General features: G+C 40.5%; 1 protein-coding gene across 2 annotated transcripts in view; it reads left to right on the forward strand.

Annotated features, from left to right (window-relative positions):
• The first annotated feature begins 28 nt into the window (after nucleotides 1-28).
• Nucleotides 29-17,081, forward strand: part of VPS35L (VPS35 endosomal protein sorting factor like) — a 56,640-nt gene continuing 39,587 nt past the window's right edge. Inside the window, exons 1-12 of one of the 2 annotated variants that reach the window (XM_013295160.3) lie at nucleotides 29-92; nucleotides 3,585-3,684; nucleotides 4,634-4,801; nucleotides 5,134-5,256; nucleotides 5,611-5,635; nucleotides 6,685-6,761; nucleotides 7,790-7,918; nucleotides 11,796-11,880; nucleotides 12,876-12,935; nucleotides 14,869-14,965; nucleotides 15,381-15,428; nucleotides 16,473-16,566. In XM_013295160.3, the coding sequence (XP_013150614.1) occupies nucleotides 76-92; nucleotides 3,585-3,684; nucleotides 4,634-4,801; nucleotides 5,134-5,256; nucleotides 5,611-5,635; nucleotides 6,685-6,761; nucleotides 7,790-7,918; nucleotides 11,796-11,880; nucleotides 12,876-12,935; nucleotides 14,869-14,965; nucleotides 15,381-15,428; nucleotides 16,473-16,566 (1,023 nt within the window). In that variant the 5' untranslated portion in view covers nucleotides 29-75. Of the gene's footprint in view, nucleotides 93-3,584; nucleotides 3,685-4,633; nucleotides 4,802-5,133; nucleotides 5,257-5,610; nucleotides 5,636-6,684; nucleotides 6,762-7,789; nucleotides 7,919-11,795; nucleotides 11,881-12,875; nucleotides 12,936-14,868; nucleotides 14,966-15,380; nucleotides 15,429-16,472; nucleotides 16,567-17,081 lie in introns of those variants that run through there. The other variant, XM_055803807.1, reaches the window with a different exon arrangement.

A 17,081-nucleotide genomic window follows, 5' to 3' on the forward strand; every position in this document is an offset into this window, starting at 1 on the left:
CTCCGTTGGTAAATCGCGGTGTGCGATGGGGCGGGGCCGCGGGGCGGAAGCGGTGCCGTGTGACGGGGCGGCAAGATGGCCGCCTTCCCCTGGTGAGGCGGCGGGCAGGGCCCGGGGAGGGGGCGGGGGACGCCCCTCGCTGCCGGTGGGGTGCCAGCGGAGGCCGGTCTTGCCGGGCCGGGACTGCGAGGGCCTCGCCTTCGGTGGTCGGCAGCGCTCGCCACCCGCGGGGGCGCTTCCTGCGCGGCGGCTGGGGCGGGGGCCGGGCGCTGGGGCAGCCTGGAGGCAGAGATGGGTGTAACGCGCTGTGTTTACATCGAGCTACGCGGGGGTGCCGGGGCGGTGGTGCAGCGCCGCACCGAGGCTACGCGGGCGGTGCGGGGCAGCGGGCCGTGCGGGCTGAAGGCGGTGCGGGGCAGGGCGGGCCCGCTCCCCTCAGCCCGGCGGGGCGAGCCCGCTCCCCGCAGCCCGCTCCCGTCAGCCCAGCGGGGGCGAGCCCGCTCCCCGCAGCCCGCTCCCCTCAGCCCGGCGGGATGAGCCCGCTCTCCGCAGCCCAGCGGGGCGGTGTGTGCGGTCCGGCCGCGGGGGGGGCGCTGGCGCGGCGGGCGGCTGCCGGGGCCGCCTTTCCGCGGCAGGGCTGGGTGTGCGGAGGGGCTGCGCTGGCGCGGAGCAGCGCGGAGCGTTGCGCAGGGCGGTGTGACGGGACGGGAGGGACAGGTTCATGGTGGCGGGGGGGCCTGTCGCCTGCCCGCGGGGGGCTGCCCCGCCGTCGCGGTTCCTGGAGTGGACCCGGCGGGCAGCGGTGGCTGCGGGGCTGGGCGCGCTGGAAACCAAACCGGCTGCAGAACCAGAAGCAACACGCGGCAGGTGCAGCCCCTTAAAGTATGAGGATGCTAAAAAGATGTTCCGGGCCTGCACGCTGTCAGGCTGGAGACCATCCCTCTTACTCATGTGGCTAATGTGCAAGCAAACTTTGGTGTTTAATAAAGTGGGAATAATTAGTGCATTTAAAAGTCATTGCTAGTGGAACCAGTCGAGGCTTTATGAAAACAACAGAACTAGGCTTTTTGAAATAAATTCACTGGGGAATGAAGTACAGCAGTCCCAGGAAAAGATTGTTTATCTGGAGGAGAGAAGGAGATTGGCAGTCAGGTGGGTGGCGAAGGCTTGGAGCGGTGGCAATACGGTGGTGCTCATGTGTGTGAGAAGGTTTAAAAAAAGGTTTAAAAAGCCCCTGTTAAAACAGCACCTGCAAGCGGGGGTGTACCCTGCAGTATGCACTGGGGCTGGAACCCTGCCTTGGCCAGAGTCTTATTTTTATTTACCCTGGGAAGCTGGCTGCACTGCAGTGGCTGAGCAAGGGAAGCGTACTCTGCTTTCCCTGCGAGTAAGTGGGACGTAATGTCAGAGCAAGCTTGAACTTGTCCCCCATGTTACGTATGTTACAAGCTGTCTTACCACTTGAATAGCCACATCGTAAATGTACTTTTTAAAGGCTTACTTGAAGGGTGAACAGCTCTTCTTTGTTCCCTTGTGTGTTAGACTTCCCCAGGGCTGCCTTACATTAATTATCGTTGGAGTACGATTGATTTTGGCCTGGGAGTGGTGTGCCAAGCTTGAGCTGTCAGTGACATCTTTCTTTACTGCTAGTTTGGAAATATCTGTAAAGGAGAGCTATGGAAATACTGACAGAACTGTAACGGAGCAATAGAGATGTTACAGTCGGGCAGCCAGAAAGAGCTTGAAAGCTTTTTCACCCAGATGCTAATTAACCTGTGAAGCAAGTGAGCAAGGAGAACCATTGAATCCTGGGGCAATAACAAATTAAAGAGACTATTCATATATAAAGGAAAGGAGCTTGAGATCAAGAAAACAAAAGGAATAAGCACATGAATTTCACTGGACTCTTTTCTCTTGCTCGGCTATATCTCATTAGGTGTCAGAGCTTCTTCCTGAAGTAACACAACTGAGAATTAAACTCTTTCTTAGTGTATTTTTAAATGAATCTAATTTTTTGTGGGTACGTAGTATCTATAGAAGAGCTGGCTGCTTTGCAATGCTGAAATTCTTCAGCATTCAGTTCTTCAGTTAGGTCTCTGGGTAGGAATGGAATCCTTTGAAAGTTTGGATTAGTTTTTGTGGCAAAGATGTGTATGATATGGGGGGAATACTGTTTGTTCTTGTTAGGAGTCTGATTAAAGAAACCTTTGTGTATCTACTGGTTTTACCCATTCAGCTAAGGCCTTATAAATACAGCACATACAGCCTTAGGAACATTCTCAGGATCCTGGATGAAACAGGAAAGAACAGTTAGCTGCCCTGTGTCTTTCAAAGACTAAAAAAGAAATCAAGAACTTGTGGAGGGCAGAATGTAGAGAAAACCTTTTCAAATATATTTTTCTAGATTTTACTTGGATCTCTTTTTGCATTAGTACTTAACTATTGCTACTGTTAAAGGGAGGTACCATGTGATAGCTATGATGGCAATTGTTTTAGGAAGCAGCTGTCCTGTGTATTTTTGTGAGTTTGAATTTTTATTTCCCAGTTTAACCATTACTACTACTCATACAATTAAAAGGAATTGCTTTCATATATTGATGTGTTGTCAGAGATACTAGGAAGCATTTGTAACTCAAGTCACTTTTGAAATTGTTATCTGATGCTAGTCAGAAAGTTTTAATCCCTCTTTTTTGCCTTCCTACATTGTCAAGTGTGCTTTAAAAGCCTTTTAAAAATAGAAATTTATATTTATATTTGAGCAATTAACACCAGGATGAATAATCTATTTTATAAAAAAGCAGCGTCCTTAAACTGTGATTGATAACTTAGTGTGTGTTACTGTTAATTCCTAGTGGCAATGTTGTTTTACTCAAATGCTTCTATTTGTGTTCTTTTCTGTAATCAAGTCTTTTTTAATTAGAGACGGAGGCCATAGTTCTCACAGTTCTCTCTTAATAGCAGATTAAAAACAAAACCTGAAATGTGTATGTTTTTTGTGATTTATTTCACTTAAAGACATACTTAATTTTTATACATTTATATAAGGACTTACCCACAGTGGAAACATATGAGTACTGATAAGGTATAATTTGACTTTTACAACTTGTACTATGAGATGAACAGATAGAAATAGATTTCTCAGGGAAGAGCTTTGCAGCTACATAAGTTAATCTGTGCAGTTCCTCATTATATTTGTGCTTGATCACTCGATTTCTTCCCTTGTGTTGTCATACTTGCATTTTCCTTTCACTCTGACTATCCAGTTGGAAAGTTGTGTTTAATAATCGCCATCACCCGGTCACACATACAAATGCTTGGTGAAACTGCCCTTTTAATGTTTAATGGAATGGAAGAGAATCCAGCTGTAGGGAAAGAATACAATTGGATGACTGAAAGTAAAGTTTCTTCAGTTTTATTTTATTTATCTCAGTAGAGAAAGACATTTTGGTCCTTCAATGACTTATTTGTCAACATGTGTTTCTTTTTGTAAACATGCCTCCATCTATGTGGACGTAGGATGTATTTCTCTGTTCATAAGTATGTGATTATTTATATGTACTTACGCTTTGCTCTTGCTTTTCAAGGCATGCGAGATCAAGAAACTATGTTTCAGAATCTGAAGTGTGCAAACTGGAGTCTGTACCCTTGGATTTTGGTGATTACCATCCACTAAAACCCATTACAGTGAGTTTCTTTTTGTGCTTTTGGAAAATGAATATGAATTAAAACTGCTTGGGTTCCTTTTATTCTCTTTCTTGAAAAGGCTTTGAAGTTGGTGGTGGTGCTAGTGAAGTTGCTTTCTATGTTAGTGGCCTGTTATTTTAGAGGCATCAAGGTTTCTTCTGTTTGTCCTTTACAGAAATTTACTAGTGCTGTTATGTGTCAAAAACAGTCTCCTCCCGACAAATATAGCATTCCAGCTTGTGGGTTTTCTTGGTTGCATTGAATGCTGAATAATGGATAAGTTTAAAATCAGATTGTTGCATTACAAATAACCTGCGTAATTGCTTGATGTAAGATTTGGGTTTGGGTTAACTTCCAGTCAGCTGTATGCTTTGAAACATTTATTGTTTCTTTAATGTATGAGAGGCTTTTAAAAACGTGGATGTACAAAAAAAAAATCCTGCTTCAAAGAGATGATAGTTGTATGCTAATGAATGATAAATGGACAGCAGCTTTTACTGAGGAAGGTCAGGAGGGAGGTGAGACGGAGGCCTTAAGAATAGATTTAATGTTCCAGCTTGAGTATCATCGTACCAGAAAAGTAAAGGTGAGACTGGCAGGGGGAATCAAAGAGCAAGAAAGAGGTAGGAGGAGAGGGACAAACCCAATAAAATAAAGGAGTGGTGCTGGAAAGAAATTTAGAGTGCTTGTTCTTACGGTTCTGTAGACCCAGAATTGGAAGGGTGCGGGGGGAAAGGTAATGAAAATGCTATTGAAGAGTGCCTCCAGATTCAGGGAAAAAGCAGGTGCTTCCATTTAAATGCTGATGCTTCTTGTAAAGAGTTTGTTTGTTGGTCCTTGCTGTCATTGTAACAGCGCGATTTCTATAGCATGTATTTTGATAATTTATTGAAGAAAATAGGGGGAAGAGAAAGCCTTTTTGCTGAGTAGTTTTGAACTTTTCTTTTAGGTTACTGAATCCAAGACGAAGAAGATGAACCGGAAAGGAAGTACTTCTTCTACCTCCTCTTCTTCTTCTAGCTCTGTGATGGACCCACTGAGCAGTGTATTGGACGGTACCGACCCCTTGTCATTATTCGCAGCAGCCGCAGATCCTGTGACTACTACTGCTACCATGGTAAAACTGGGGGCAGTTAACTCCACTAAATAAAAAAAAAACAAAACCAGAAAGCAAACCCTGCATAAAATATATTTGTCTCACCAATTAGGAGGTTAATGCAAATAGGAAATACCCTGTATTAATAGAATAACGTATTCTTATCTACCGATATTTGTCTGGTTTATGTTGACATATTTTTTAAAATGTGGATTATTTCTTTTAATATTGTAACTTTGGGAAGGATCAGTTAGCACTTGAAACATTAAGTTAACCTTTAGCAGCCTTCTCTCTTTTTTTTTTTTTTTTTTCCAGATTTGTATTTAACATTTGCACTTCTACTCCCCTCATAGGATAGTACACGAAAGAAACGGGATAAAGATGACAGCTCAGCAGTAGGAGGTGACTTTGAACCATGGTCAAGTAAACGCGGTGAAATCCTTGCTAGATACACAACAACAGAGAAGCTCTCTATTGTAAGTGGCAGCTTCTCCAGTTTTATTTGTTTGTACTAGACCTTTAATTGATTTTGGATGTTGCTGTTTTGCAATGATTTCATGAGTAAATACTAGTCCTCTATATTTCAGTTTCACTCTTGTAGAAAGCTGTACCACAAGCTGTCACTTACAAAGGTTGTTGTGGAGCCAAGTCCAAAAGTCTGTTGATAATTAGAAGCCATCACTTTGTCTTTATGTAACAATACAAATGACTTCTGGTCTTGTGTCTAAAGGATTAGAGGCTTAATTAGCAGTGTAATTATCCTCTGCATTCTTGGAATGCTAGTGAGTGCGTGTTTTCTAAAAGTCTGCTTTTTTTCTGTTTCTTCACAGAATCTGTACATGGGATCTGAAAAAGGTAAGCAGCTTCTTTAACAGTAACAAATGTTGCTTGAGGTAGGGTGCAGTGACAGGTTTGTGGTCAGGAATAGTTGAAATGTGGTTTCCTGTCCTCCCCCGTTCTGACACATGGTTGGATCTGTGTTTTTTTGTGAATAAGAATTCTGTTGGATTTTTACTTAAAACAAATATTGAAAACAAACCACCCAGCCACCTTGTCTTGTATTCCTGTAGGCTAATAAATTTTGATTATATGTTGTGGAAGGGAATGGAATTCACTCCTTCCACTGTAGCTTAAAACTTTCTTCCATTTAAAGTGAGCAGTGATGTTTTGAGGATCATGTTTATCAGCCCTTCTGCTTGCTGGAAGGGAAAGCAAACAAGTCTCTTGGGAACTTGCTCAGTTACTCTCTTTACATGAAAGTGGAATGATTTCAACTGTATGCTGAGTGTTCAAAAAAGAACCAAATGTTAAATATTTTATTATGTTTTCCAGTGAAGCAGCTCTGGGCTGAGTAGTCATAGCTGATTGCATAGTAAATCAGAGTTCTTACATATGAGCAAACATGCAGCATTTCAGCTTCTGCAAAAATATGAAATACTTTTTTGGAATGAGGACGGTTAAATACTGAAACAGGATGTCCAGGGAGAGTTGTCACAAGTATCACATCTCCACCCTTAGACATTGTTAAATTGACTGGGTGTAACCCCGTGCAACCTGTTACAACTTCACAATTGGACCTGCTTTGAGGAGGAAAGTTGGACACAGACCTCCGTAGGGCTTTCTTTTAACCTAAATTATCCTACAATTCGATCCAGTGGTTCTTTCCTTACCACAGCACAACTTGCATGAAAATCCATTTATATTCAGTTTTGCTTACTTGTCATTCCCTGTTCAAAGTGAATGAACTGTAGGTATGTTTAAATGTGACTTCAGGAATAGTCACAAAATGAATCAAATCACTTGTCTTCTGTGTCTGATTGTGTCAAGCTTCTTCAGGTTTGTTTCCTTTTAGAAGTCCCAAGTGTTTAAATGTTAAAGAAACTCAAGCATATAATTCTTTACAGGAAAAGCTACAACTACTGGCTCAGCAGTTTCTGAAAAAGTGAGGACAAGGTTAGAAGAACTGGATGATCTGGAAGAGGTGAGAAAGTTTTCTCATCCAATTACATCACCATTTTAAAAGTGAAATACATTTGTGAAATAGAAATCTTTTATGAAACCTCTCAAAAAGGTCTTGATTCTGCGTGCTTATATATTTATATATTTAGGTAAATAATATTTTCCATGGGACTTCTCTAGTAATGTCAGTCTTACTGCTATAGATTTCAGGCAGAATCATATTTTTTTATCACTAGAAATTGTAATTTGAAAATTCACCTGATTTACCGATGTTGATTTACCTTGGTACTGTGTACAGTCTACAGCTGCTATTAAAATTTGTGGAGCCTAGTAGTCTTAATTCTTATTCTGCAATGCAGCTTAATAAACTCATCAAAACTAGTCCTGAAGTTAGTTTTTAATGTTAATTATACTTCTACTGAAGACTGTTGCAGAAATACCTTCTGATTTTTCTAAACACGTTTTTAGTCCCTTTGTTGCTGTGTTAGTTTGGTTCTAAAGCTTAAACAATTATTTCTGTTTCCAGTGTTTCACTAGTTTATTTTTGATGATCTTTTTATAAGATCTGTAAGATTTTCTGCAAAACAAGCCACAAGAGTACTCTGGTACTGAGCATGAAATGAAGATAGTTTTATTTTCTTACTGAGGGCGAACACAGCCAGGCCTTTCTTGATGTCCGTGGATTTCTTAGGACGTTGCTGGCAAAATGTTTCTTTTCTCTCTGTGTAGGTGCTAGTATGCTTATGTATAGTGTTAATGCACTAATTATACCACAAGTAGAATACCACTGAAATAGTCCAGCATTTCTGACCTCTCAGACAACTTTAAATACCAGCATGTATGCCTTTGAAAAGCAAAGCAGTTGTGATGCACTCCGGTGCCAAACACCTGCAATACTGATGCTGCAAAGGTAAAAAGGGAAAATTAGGGATTTTGTAATAAGTTTTGTGGTCCCGCCCATGCCCCCCCTCCAGTGATTTGACTATAATACCGGCACTCTCCTTCGTTCCCTCCCTCTCTTTATTAATTAGGCTTGTGTTTTCTTGCCAGGGGTCACAGAAGGAGCTGTTGAATTTGACTCAGCAGGATTACATGAACCGAATTGAAGAACTAAACCAGTCTTTAAAGGATGCTTGGTCCTCTGATCAGAAAGTAAAAGCTCTGAAAATAGTCATCCAGGTCAGTTTTACATTTTTGTTCTGTACAGAACCAGTGAGTTTGGTGGTGTGGCTTGTCCGATTTCTTTTTTGGGGAAAGAAGAGGTTTTATTATTTTTCTGTTATTTTCTTCTGTTCTTCACTGAAACCCATCTCTTTCAGAGTCTTATGACTTCTGACAACAGCTGGATTTTCAACTTTGTTGTTATGTACTGATTTTGACTAGGGTATGTGGGGTGGAATTCTTATTAAAGAAAGTGGCTAAATGACAGATGTGGAAATTTTACCCGGTTAGGGATAATTAGAATAAATAACATGTAGTGATATTAACTCTTTCTAGGACATGTCATTTCCTCTCCTCTTCCCCTTCTAGCCCCTTGCTCCCCACCCTAAGTAATGCCAGAATGACTTCTTGAATGTCAGTGTTGTCCTTATCCAGACTTAGTAAGGCCATTGAGTAGTCTGATGTAGGACTCTAGCAAGCTACAGAAAACAACTCTAGGTTTTTAAAGTATGTGTATGTTTTTGGGGTTTTTTTATTATTATTTTTAAAACTTGTCCACAGTCTTCCCCTGGCTCATTTGGAGTGATGGGCTTTGAGGGGGACAGGGGGAAATAGGGCAGTTAAATGTGCTTTTTTTTGTTTGTTTGGCCTTTAAAAAAAGCCAGAGGCAGAGTGCATCAGAGGACAGAGGAGATAATGACATCCTTAAAAGCTGTAAAACTGATGCAATGCTAACAGTCATCAAGTGGGGTTATATAAAGTAATGATTTTTTTTTTTTTGTCATGCTGGATACTCTTGTGAAAACTGTTTGCAGTAGTTTCAGCTTAAATTGTGGTAAAGACAATAAAGGAAATGAAACAGAAATGAAGTGAGATCAAAAAATTATATGTGACCTAGGGTGACTAATGCTCTATTGTAATGCTATGAAATCAGCACTATTATTCTTCAAAAGAAAAAGCACCATATATAGCATTATGAAGTGGGAATATTTTAGTGAAAGAAGATACAGTACTAAAAGTCTTGGGATGAGAAGAAAGCAGACATAGATGTAATAATGCATTTACAGTCCATTAACGTGCATTTGTGTGTATATATATGTATACACACAATGTCTGACATGCAGTGATAATCTATGCATTACTACTTTCACATGTTCTTTTACAAATGCTTTCACAAGAGATTTTGAAATAATGCAGTTTCTAGGATGGGATTCAGTGCTTCCGTTTAGGAAAGTGGTGCCAAAATTGCATGTTTCTCTCTCTTAAAGTGCTGTGTTGTTCACTTTGCACTTCAACTTCATGCTGCAGATGCTCATCATTAATTGAAAGACTGGGCCAGAATGAATTAGGTATTTGGGTAATTAACATGAATTAAAAAAATTTCATCAAGGATAATAATTATATTCTTATAATGCAGAATAGGGTAGAAACCTGGCTGAACTTTCCTTCTGGTGGTTCTTTCTAGTAAATAACACAATTTAAAGAATTTTGTATCCCCTAAAGGAAGCAAGCAGTTTTCTTGACACCAGGCTGTGATTATATGTATAGTCTATCATTATTATAATCACATACTGATTAGTATGCAGTAGGAGGAGGAAGTTTGGCCTTTTGTTCTTGTTGTTTTTCAGAAATATATACGGGGATGGAAAAAGAAGTTTTAATTTGAATGCTAGAATTATCTTGATTTAAGAACTAATGATGAAATTACACAAAATCTTTCATTTAGACTTTGGGGATGAAGCTGTTATTCTCTGTGCAAGAGTTCTACAGAGCTTCACATGCTGGAAGGGTTCTGGTTATTAAGGCAGGGCCTGAATTTATAACGTGTGAATGGTTGTGAAGGCGAGCAGCCCCAGTGCCAGCAGGATCGGCAGCCGAGCGCTCCAGCACTGTGCACGGGGGTCCCTCATCTAAACAGATCAGCAACAAAAGGCAGGCTAAGGAGAATCTCCATCCTTTATTGGATGCAGGGGGAGACATAGTGACAAAAGGTGAGGAAAAGACTGAGGTACTTAATACCTTTTTTGCCTCAGTCTTTAATGGTAAGACCAGTTGTTCTCTGGGTACCCAGCTCCCTCAGCTGGAAGACAGGGAGCAGAATGAAGCCCCCGTAATCCAGGGGGAAGTGGTCAGTGACCTCCTGCACCACTTAGACACGCACAAGTCTATGGGGCTGGATGGGATCCACCCGAGGGTGCTGAGCTCACTGAGCCACTTCAACAATTTATCACTGGTCCTGGCTCACCGGCGTGGTCCCAGTTGACTGGAGGTCAGATGATGTGATGCCCATCTACAAGAGGGGCAGGAAGGAGGATCCAGGGAACTACAGCCCTGCCAGCCTGACCTCGGTGCTGGGGAAGGTGACAGAGCAGGTCACCCTGAGTGCCATCACACGGCACGTGCAGGACAGCTGGGGATCAGGCCCAGCCAGCGTGGGGCTATGAAAGGCAGGTCCTGCTGGGCCAACCCCATCTCCTTCTATGACAAGGTGACCTGCTGACTGGATGAGGGCAAGGCTGTGGATGTCTACCCAGATGTTAGTAAAGCCTTTGACACCACCTCCCATGGCATCTCCTGGAGAAACTGGCTGCTCGTGGCTTGGATGGGCGTACTCTATGCTGGGTAAATAGCTGGCTGGACGGCCGAGGCCAAAGTGTGGTGGTGGTGGATGGAGTCACATCCCGCTGGTGGCTGGGCTGGTCACAGGTGGTGTTCCCCAGGGCTCAGTGTTCCTCCCTGATGAATAAAGCAAAAAGACTAAGCATGCCCCTCAATAACATTTGAACATGCTTAAATATTTCCTTGTTTAAACAAAGCAGTCTTGTCAGGTATTGGATTGCTTCCTGGATTTTTGGAATGTAGTGAAGAATTGGACTTCATTTATTCCATTGAGATTGAAGAACTCTCTTCTGATAGAGAAGGAACAGAGATCACAGGGAATACTGGACTTGTCAGTCTTAAATAGAGGCCAGAGGTCAAAGGCTGCATTTGGCTTAGGTAGGAAGGAGGTGAATTTCTCTCCCCAGGCAGTTGTTTGACTGTTTTCTTGAGGTGGAAGTTGATTTTTTTGTGAATAAACTTCTGCCAAAGTTTTTTACTCCAATTTAGTCTGCAGGTTTTGCACCATCTTGGAAAACAAACTATAGCTTAATTATTAATATCTTAAGAAATCTTCATTCCTCAGTGTGTATTTTGAATTCACATCACAAATGGACATGTTCCTACCTGGGCTGAACATTCAACAGTACTAGAACCAAACTGGTTAATATGCTTTCAGATGTGACTTTGTACCAGCCATCATGATCGTCCAACTGCTGCGATCGTGTTGGGTGCTTGTGGGTGGTGACTGGTTACACATTCCTCCCTGGGGCTGGCTGTGGATCAGCTGGCCTGTTTCCAGAATGTTTGAACTAGTTATGTGAGCCACAAAGATGTGTTGTAAAGCTCATTAGCTAAACTTCTAAAATTGTTTCTTAATTTAGTATACATCAAATCTTGTGTTTGATACAGATGCTTAGAGAGATGGTGAGAAACTGAAAAATGCTCTTTAAAAAGGTTGTTTTAGAAAAAAGTGCCTTTTTATGCTTTTTCTGGGACAGAATTTGTTTTTGTCTGAACAAATGCACAGGTCTGCAGAGTCAGCTGATATTCTGCATTGTAGATCACCTTGTATAAAGGAAAAACAGGTCTGTGACTAGCTCTGCTGGAGATGAAGAATAACCTGAAAAATACAGAGTGCCATGATGTGTTATGTTAGAGGTTCTTGTGCTTTTTGCTGGATAGTTCATGTTGGTTCTTTCCATCTGTAGGTATTCATCTGTTCCAGCCTGCCTGGAGTAAGCACATAAACTTGCATTGGCCCCTAAGAATGTTTCTTTTTTCTTTTCTCTTCTAGTGTTCTAAGCTTCTTTCAGACACAACAGTAATCCAGTTTTATCCAAGTAAATTTGTTTTAATTACAGATATCCTTGATACTTTTGGTAAGTAATGTGTCAGACTTACTACAAAATTTTTCATGAGATGAAATTAATTTTTTTATAATATAAGAAAACATCAAAGTTATCTAAAAAGTGTTGAAAGAACTTTCAGTTTTAACATGGAATATTTCCACCACAAACATTTGGACATCAGTGGTATGTAATTGTTCAAAAACTCTTATGAGTGAAGTATTTAAAATAAAAATATTCACTAATATAAAAAGCATAGGACTACAAAATGAAATATCTAGAACAAAACCTTGTGAAAAGTCATGAGCTCTACATTTTGAAATTTAAAACACACTGTCATTGTTATGACAATATTTTCGTTTTGGCAGCCTCTTGACTCCGTATTTCATTCTATTTATTTTTGAAGAATAGAAGTCAGAAAGTTTTCTTTAGCCAAATAGGGACTGTAAAGTGATCAGAATGTAGTTAATTTTTTCAATTTATTTTGATAATTTTTAAATGATCCTTTAAGTGTAATAGTCATCCACTTCATGTGATTCTCTTGTTTTTCTGCCAACTTACGGAAAAGATTTAGGACGACATTCGAAGTTGAAGGGTATTGTGATGGTTAGCAGGATGTGCTATGACGTAGATTCAGTTGTGTTTTCAGGTGTTGCTTCCTCTTTGTGCTCTTTCCTACTTACTGAAAGTTGCTGAAGATAACATAATGGCCAAACTCAGCAAAGGCAGGACACCAGCTGTCCTCCCCTGGCCTGGGAGGAATCTGATCTGCATGCTACCCCTGCACTTAAGGGAACCAGATAACATTTTTCATGGTGTGATGGTGTGCGGTGTTAAATTCAGACTTAACATTTCAGGCTCACTAGAGGGCACCATCATGTTAGTGTTCTGGGAAGATTTTTCCAGCTAATTTCAACATATGTTGGAGAGGGAACCTTTGTATCAACATATTGTGTTCTACAGTTCTTTAGTTTGTTATAAATGATCTTTCTCTTTTTTTTTTTTGTTGTTGTTGTTGTTAAAAACAGGGAAACTAGTGTATGAAAGAATTCTGTCAATGTGCATGGACAATCGTGTCTCTTTGCCAGGTAACTTCATATTTGTTCTACTGTGCTCCTTAAAAAAATAATGTCTGAACAAACTTAAAGGTTAAACAGGACCCATGCTAGTGTATCTCCTATGGAAAAAGTTCTGATCTGAATCTAGTAATTTTTAGGTTTTAGTAGAGTAAAAGTAATTGCTTATAGCTTCCAACCATTCACGGTGTTTATGCAAGTTTACATTTTAATTGTGAAGAATATACCTAAGGTATAATAAAGTGCGCTTGTGGCTTTGATGTTACTAAACACAAACTGTTTCTTCCTGAGACTTGAAATCAAAAGAATGATAGATAAGCAGAGGAAGAATTAAACATGAATGGCCAAATTAGATGAAGACTTTTTTCCTTCTTTTCTTAGTGTATGGTCTTTTCTGAAAATATTATATTTTAGTAGGTTAAAGTAGCTTAAAGTTTAAACACAATAAGTCTAATTTGACATTTACAGTACAAATGCATATGGAAGAACCTTTTTAGGAAGGCATTGAAACATTCCATGGAAATAAAGACGTTTCCTTGCAATTTGGACTGTATTAAGTGCATGTCCTTGAAATATGAAACTTTCTTACTCTGTAGTTGGCAGTGCAACAGTACCATTAGGTTGTAGTTAAATCCATAGGATCTGAGCCAGAAGCTTGGAACCAACAAATATTTGAATCTAAAATAAACTTACAGAAAACACTTAAGGTAAATTTGGTTGTTGCAGATCTGGCAAACTGTTCTTATAAACATTAATGAAGGCAGACAGTTCCCATCGCATGTCACGATTACTGGGCACAGTTACCTCTGTTCCGGAGAGCTGAGCTCATGCTGCAGCAGTACTGCTGCCAGAGGCATTGCTGGTGGGAACTTCCCAAGCAGCTATAAAAGTGGGAGGGAGAAGGAAAATCTGTGCTGTGCTTGCCATGCAGGGCAGTATGAACCCTGGAGGTTTCAGGCCCAACCTCCATCTCCATGCTTGTCCCTTGGGAGCCAAGCAAAACAAAGTTGGATGAGAACTCCTGTGGTGCTAGATGAGAAAGAACATCTTTCTGTACTCAGCCAGCATCTAGTGTGTGGCTTCTCTAGTCTTAGAAGTTGGAAACTTAGGGAGCAGGAGCTTCTCACCTTCTAGGGGCAGGGATGGGAGAGCACTGGTATTTTACAGCTTTCGCGAGGAGTTATAAGCAGACATTCACAGCAGGAGCTGCTTGTCGAGCTTTATCATTGAGAGAAGAGAGATCCAGCCTTACCAACCATCTTGCCTCAGACCTGAGCTGATCCCAAGGAGCCTGTTTTTACCTTCTGTTCCAGGCAATCTAGACAAAGAAGAAGCAGTTCGCCATGCAACTGTGCGCCCCCTAACCCATCTGTTCTGCTGGGGTGTCATCTTTTTCCTGCTGGCAGCTGACACAAATAGTCCCAGGGCTCACAAGGAGAGAACTGTGCAGTGGTGTTAGATGTTTCGCGTACTAAAACAAGTGTTTGTCAGTGTTTAGTATTTCCTACTTTTTGCAATACAGTTTTAAATAATATTCTTTTAAAATTGTATTAGCCTTTTAAAGCAGAGAATTTGAGTACTTAAATTTATTTTATATGTATGCATTTGTTAGGGATTTATATACATGTATTTGTTGTATATTCCTTTTTTTTTCTTTTTTTCAGTTTCTTCTTTTGGGGGGAGGCAGAAGTTAGATTTCTGAGTAGCAGATCTGAGATTAGCTTTGGCTTAGCTTCTGATTAGCTTCTGAAGCGGTACTTAGTACGAGATGGAAGCTCAGCTCTTACTGCTGCACAGCAGAGCTGAGAAGCAAACATACTGCTTGAGTTTATTATGGTGTGCCTAATTTCTTGTTGGAAGGAAAGAATACAGTTTTAAACCTAGAATGAAAAGTAACTTGTTTCTAGGAGTGTAACTATTTCTGGGTTGTTGTTTTTTCTCCCAGATAATTTTTCTCCAGAGATTGTTAACGATACAGCTAAAGAAACTTGCTTGAACTGGTTTTTCAAGATTGCTTCAATCAGAGAACTCATTCCGAGATTGTATCCTTGTCAAGTGAGACTCTCGGAGTGTGTCTGCAGGTTTTTCATAGACATTTCCAAAAATGAACTGTTTGTTTCAATAAACCCCACAGGATCTCATGTTTATACTAACTTTGCTTTGTTTGTTTCAGGCTGTATGTTTTTAATTTAACTTTGAGTCATGTTTCATAGTAAACTGAATGCTGAATTGTTGGCTATGACCAGCGGGGCAGCGATAAAGTAGAGTTGATGTGTGAAAACTTTTGAAACAATAAAAATCTTGTAGGTAGATTGTAAAATTCAACAAAGTGTAGTGAGATTTAATACAGAAGGCCTTGAAATAGTTTGTTCAATATGTATTCGGTATGTAAGTTTATTTTCATGTTTTTAAATGGCATGTATCTTAGTTTTGGTCCTTAACTTGGCTTCATTTTAGTTACGTGGAAGCAGCAATACTGAAGTGCAATAAGTTCCTATCCAAAACGTAAGAGTAAATGTTAAGTATGGGAAGGAAGTGAATGACCAGACTTAAAAACTAATTTACAGAGTTAATGTGCAAGTTCTGTGCTTAATGGTGGATATGATCTCAATATATCTGAGAAGAAGCAGTACTGAGAGGTTTTGGAGTTTTTCGTGAGATGCCATGGAAAAATTCAAGGCAGACTGTCATACAATTTGAAATGCAGTAATGCTTGCAGTTTTGGAATATATGTATAATTGTGACATCGGAAGTTTGCAAATTAAAAACCAGTGGTTTCAGATGGTGGAGGTGAAAGGAAGACTGTTGAGATGAGGAGTGAGGCAAAAATACAGGATAGAAAACTGAAAGGAAAATGTTGATGTGTCTGTCAATTGCTAGAGACTGAGTTGGAGAAACAATTTATGAGCAATGAGCCATTATCTATTGAAAATCTTGGTATAAGCTTCATATGTTGCCAAACAGTGTCAGTTACTGAGCTGAAAATGTTCTTTCACGTGTACTCCTCCTTTTTCAGTTATATTTTGAAACGAGTGTTGTAAGCCAAACTGCTACTATAGTGACAACTTCATTATCCCTAAAAAGCAGTTCTTTTACTGGAATTGATGGGCCTCATCTCCAGGCACTAGTACAGCTCTGTCAAAAAGGACCTGTGGGAAAATGAGACATACAAGGAGCTCTGCCAGTTCCGCTTCAGGCGGCTGCTTTTCTCACATTGAATTACAGCCCTAAAAAGCTCCCCTGTTCCTGCAAAATAGAGGGCAGCTTTTTAGTTGTGCTTGTCTTTTACAAGTCAAGCATCCAACCTGGCTGTCTGCACTACTCCTAATGACAAATACTGCAATTTGAATAAAGGGTATGTGTTGCTGTACATACAAAATTTTACTTCTGAAATAGAATTTTGTGCTAATACACTGCTGCTTTGGTAGGAGTTTCTATAACTCGCGCTCAATTGCCCATCTACAAGGCAGCTGCTGAAGTTATCTGTAGGTGATACAATGCTGTTTTCAATTGTTAAATCTCATTTTCATTTCTGAAAAACCTTAACAGGGGGATTTCGGAATGTCTCCCACGTTTAACGTCTATGATTAGAGGAATTGGAGATCCGCTGGTTGCAGTCTATGCAAGAGCATACCTTTGCAGGGTAGGCCATCATTTAACACTAGAGATCTATATCAAAGATTTACTGCAGCTCGCTCTGCCACTAAAGGAAATTTTATTTTAAATACTGTTTTTATCTGAAGTAGAGAGCAGCCTGTCTCTTCTTTCCAACAATAAAAAAAATAATTTCTCTTTTGTTTTAGTAATGGGGGAATCTTTCTTTAAGTGTTTATAATAAGTGAAATTAATTTTATGTGCTGCTTATGCCAGTTTTTCATCTTCAGGTAGGATAAAATGTTAGAGACCTAAGTGGAAGGAGAGTTTGGACTTTGAGACTACATGCTATTGTCTGATTGATAGGTGCTGCTTTTTGTAGTTAATGTATGCACTTTCGCTATGTTTATCTTCCTCCTTCTAGAGTATAAGCGGCAGGCAGAGGGCTGGCAAGCTCCTTGCCAGAGGAGCCACTTGGTAAAGTGTTCAGACAGTGGATTTTTGTCTGACTGCACAGCATGGCTATGTTCTTATCCTCAACTACTCCTGCAGTTACTGTGACAG

Source organism: Falco peregrinus, chromosome 5 (genome assembly GCF_023634155.1).
Source record: "Falco peregrinus isolate bFalPer1 chromosome 5, bFalPer1.pri, whole genome shotgun sequence".
Taxonomy (NCBI): domain Eukaryota; kingdom Metazoa; phylum Chordata; class Aves; order Falconiformes; family Falconidae; genus Falco; species Falco peregrinus.